General features: G+C 37.0%; 1 protein-coding gene across 3 annotated transcripts in view; it reads right to left on the bottom strand.

Moving 5' to 3' along the window:
* Nucleotides 1-9: 9 nt before the first annotated feature.
* LOC106873381 (serine-rich adhesin for platelets) overlaps nt 10-4,406 on the bottom strand; it is a 165,298-nt gene continuing 160,901 nt past the window's right edge. For all 3 annotated transcript variants that reach the window (XM_014920722.2, XM_014920723.2, XM_052969290.1), the window contains one exon: nt 10-4,117. In XM_014920722.2, coding sequence (XP_014776208.1) covers nt 4,105-4,117 — 13 coding nt within the window. In that variant the 3' untranslated portion in view covers nt 10-4,104. The remainder of the gene's footprint in view (nt 4,118-4,406) is intronic.

Raw genomic sequence — 4,406 nt, 5'->3', positions numbered from 1 at the left:
CATATATATATATATATATATATATATATATATATAGCTTGTCTTTTGCTTTCTCGCTCAACTAAAGGTACAAGAGTCTGCTGAAGATATTTCTGTCCAAAATTCCAGGACACCAGCATAAAACTCTGGCACAAAAATGACAACAGGCACCAAACATACACACATATATTTGTACAATGGTGCTTACTCAGTTTCTAGCTCACTGTGAACTTTTAGGTAACAACAAAGTTATACCTATTCACTTATATATGAGTATATGTGTGTGTGTGTGTGTGTATGTATATATACATATTCACAGACCCATACATACAAAGCTATATTCACACACAAGACCACACATCTGCAATATATAAATATATACAGACACACCAATAGAAAGAGAGGGGAAGGCAGGGCCCTTCCTGACATCAATATAGACCCTCAGGCAAAGCAATGCACTGGAACCCCAACATAAACAACCACCAATTACATCATCATCATTTCACTGATGCTTAATTATGTTTCACTGGTACTTAATTTATCAACCCTGAAAGGATGAAAGGCAAGGTTGACCTCAGCGGAATTTGAACCCGGAACATAGCAATGGATGAAATACTGCTAAGCATTTTGTCCAGTGTGCTAATGATTCTGCCAGCTCACCGCATTAATAATAGTAATAATAGTTTCAGATACTGACACAGAGCCAATAGTTTCTGAAAAGTTGAGCACATCAACCCCAGCATTTCACTGGTACTTTTTATTGACTCGAAAAGATGAAATGCAAAGTTGACTTGGTGATATTTGAACTCACAACATAAAAAGCCAGGAGAGACACCATGAACCATTTTCTCAAATGCACTAACAATTCAACCAGCTTGTTACTTTAATAATTTCTAACAGGCACAAGACCACATATTTGATGGGAACAGACGATTATATCAACCCCACTATTTGGCTGCTATTTATTGTTACTGCCCACTGAAATATGAAAGCTCATACTGACTTAAGCAGGATTTGAACTTAGATTGTAAAAGGCCATAACTGATTACCACAAAACATTTTGTCCAATGTCCTAACAATTCTGCTATAATAATTTCCTAATCATCATAAACATTCTGGGTAAGACATTAAACTGTATATTGTGATGAGAGCTCCAGTTGGGTCCTCAGAAGTTTTGGATAATATGAGTTGCCCCTTAAGTCACTCACTACTCTCAGGTGGAAGAAAATTACCTTCTGGTTAAAGTATAGAGAACTGGCAGGAGGGCTGACTAAGTCTTGTGCCTTTCAGCCTCACCAGAGTGTGGACACGCCCAGATGTCATGTAAACCAATCCCTCCCGTCTAAGAATTAAATAGGTTCTGTGCTTCAAGGAGAAATTTGGAAAAATTGGAGATTAACAGGGTAAACTACACATAAAGTGGAAGAAGGCACCAGAAAAAAAAATCACTGCCGTATATATTCCGAGAAAAAATCATGAATCTTCAGACTTTGGCATGAAATCTATGGTTGCCATTACATTTTGGCAACATCATCATTATTGCAATTATAATTAGTCATTTATTTTCAAATGTAAAATGGATACAACAGGCATCAGTGAGACAACAGGTGGTTAAATAATGTCATGGTTTCTGTGTTAATCTCACAAAAAATACATCCCAGAATAAAAACAGCAGTTTGGGGAAATTAAACACTTGTTTACTAAGGGCAGTATTTTTGAGAGAAGTAATTGACAAGCAGAGAGGTATAGTGCCACAATTTTTTCATACATGTTACATGCCACTATCTCCCTTTTCCTTTGCTGCCGAGACTTGCATGCTCTCATTTCCAATGTACTCTAACCAAACCAATGAAAGATCTGCCCTATATTAAAATACTCACGTAAAAATACTTGCCCTTAATTCAGAGTGTAATATTGATTTTTAAAATAGACACAAAGCTGACCCTAGTCCATATATTTAATATCTGGGTGCCTCCCCCCCCCCATGGGTTCAACAATGACTATTTGAAACAGCATCTTATAGCCTATCATCAATCGTTACTTTTCGTTCCTCTGGTCTTTCAAAAGTTGTGGTCATGGGTTTGTTACAGCATTCATGGTGGTTGAGAGAGCTAATAATGGAATCTGGTAGGAAGACTATAAGAGCTGGATACAATGATGATAGAGAGAGATAGAGAAAGATAGATAGATAGATAAATAGATATGAAAGTATGAGGGGCAATATCAAAAGGCAATTGGAGGATAGTATTTGAATAGTATTGAAAATGGTTTTGATTATGATGATGATGGTCATGGTATATGCAGAACTCATGGTAATGATGTGCTACTGATGTTGGATGTAGTGGAGGTGCCAATGTCAGTGATGATGATGATGATGACTGGTGGTGGCGGTAGAAATGGGATGATGATAGAGAAGACAAAAATCAATCAAGAAGGCAGTGGATAAATCAAGTGTTTAGTGATGTCCTTTTGTAATCTGAGTTCAAACCCTATGTTAGCCAAATAATTTTGCCTTTCATCCTTCCAGGGTCGACTAAATAAGATGCCAGTCAAATACTGCAGAAGGAGGAAAGTTACGTCACATCTACCCATCATCCATCGAAATTCTTGTGTCTTAGATTAGCAGAATCATTATAGCATGAGGAAAAATACCTAGTTGTATTTCTTCCAGCCTTTTACATTCTGAGCTCAAATCCCCTTCAAGGTCAACTGTGCCTTTCATCACTCAGGGTTGATAAAATTAAACACCAAATACCAGGATCAATTATATTGACTAACCCTCCACCATTCAAATTTATTAGTCTTGTACCTAAATTCACAAGCAATTATCATCATCATGTTGTTGTTGCTGTTGTTGTTAGGGTGCATGGCCTAGTGGTTAGGGTGTTGCATTCGTGATCACGACATCGTGGTTTCAATTCCTAGACCGAGTAATGCGTTGTGTTCTTGAGCAAAACACTTCATCTCACGTTGCTCTGTGATCACTCCAACACCTGATCCATGGTACACTATGCTCCTGTTCAAACAACGCCAATTTGATGGAAGGACTGAGCTAATCTGCAGCACATATATTTGATCCCCATAAACAAATCCATTATTATTATTATTATCATCATTATTATTACTATTAATAATAATAAATAAGTCAGTGAACTGGCAGAATAGTTAGCACCCTAGACAAAATGCTGCTAGGCTTAGCAGCATTTTGTCCATCATTACATTTTGAGTTGAAATTCCACTGAGGCCAACTTTGTCTTTCATCCTTCTCAGGTCGATACAATAAGTACCAGCTGAGAACTGGGGTCATTGTAACCGACAAAACCCTCCTCCAAAGTTTCAGTCCTTATGCCTATAGTAGAAAGAATTATTTACATTATTTACATTGGACGGGTATGTGTCCTCACCTTGTTGTTACCACATTTCGACTGGTTTACTCTCCAGCCTTCATCAGGTGTCCTGGTAGAATTTCGAACCCAACTCTGGGTTCTCATTCCTAAGGTATTTTTTTGCTGATGTCATTATTATTATTATTATTATTATTTATTCAAGGTACTGCATGGAACTGAACACCTGATGAAGGCTGGAGAGTAAATCAGCTGAAACGTTGTGATAGCAACAAACAAGATGAGGACACATATCTAATGTAAATAATATACAGAATTCTTCATCTCTAAGAATAAAAAAAGAAAGAATTATTGTTGTTATCTTCAGCTAGACTTTGTTGTCTTTCTTTCTTGGTTAGCACACTCCTAGCTTGAGTATGTGTGTATGAGTGCCTCCTGTGCGTGTGTGAGTACCCAAAATATGTGTATGTATCTATGTATCTTATTCACACACACACAGCTGTGTGTATGCGTGTGTATGTGTTGTGTGAGTATATCTCTTCTTTGTCAATGGTTATATATGCTATTGATTGCCACAGAATGAAAAGAGAAAGAAAGACAAAATGAAATAAAAAAAAAGAAAACAAGCAGAACAGAACCTAAAATAATATGCACTATAAAATAAATTATAATAAAAAAATAATAATAATAATAATAATAGCAGGATGAGAGTGTGTGTGTGTGTGTGTGGCATGCGTGTTCTAATTTCTGGCGTCTCTGGTATTTGGTGGGAGTGGATCTTCTACCGAGGTGTGCTGAAAAATAACAAAAAAGGAAGATAAAGAGACTATATACATAATAACATATTATACATACATATTTAAATACATCTAAGTATAGGAGTGGGTATGTGTGTCCACACACGTGTGTGAGAACATGTACGTGTATTTCAGTGTGTGTGTGTGTGTGTGTGTACAAACAGGTGGCCAACTGGTTAGGGTGCTGGGCTCATGATAATAAGGGTGTGGGTCTGATTCCTGGACTAAGCAGGCATTTCATTTCATTTTTGCTGGTTTACTCAGCCGAAAATGAATACCAGCCAAC

This window comes from Octopus bimaculoides, chromosome 7 (assembly GCF_001194135.2).
Source record: "Octopus bimaculoides isolate UCB-OBI-ISO-001 chromosome 7, ASM119413v2, whole genome shotgun sequence".
NCBI classification, from domain to species: Eukaryota; Metazoa; Mollusca; class Cephalopoda; order Octopoda; family Octopodidae; genus Octopus; species Octopus bimaculoides.
Note: the sequence above shows the minus strand (reverse complement) of the source record. Positions and strands in the feature narration are given on the sequence as shown.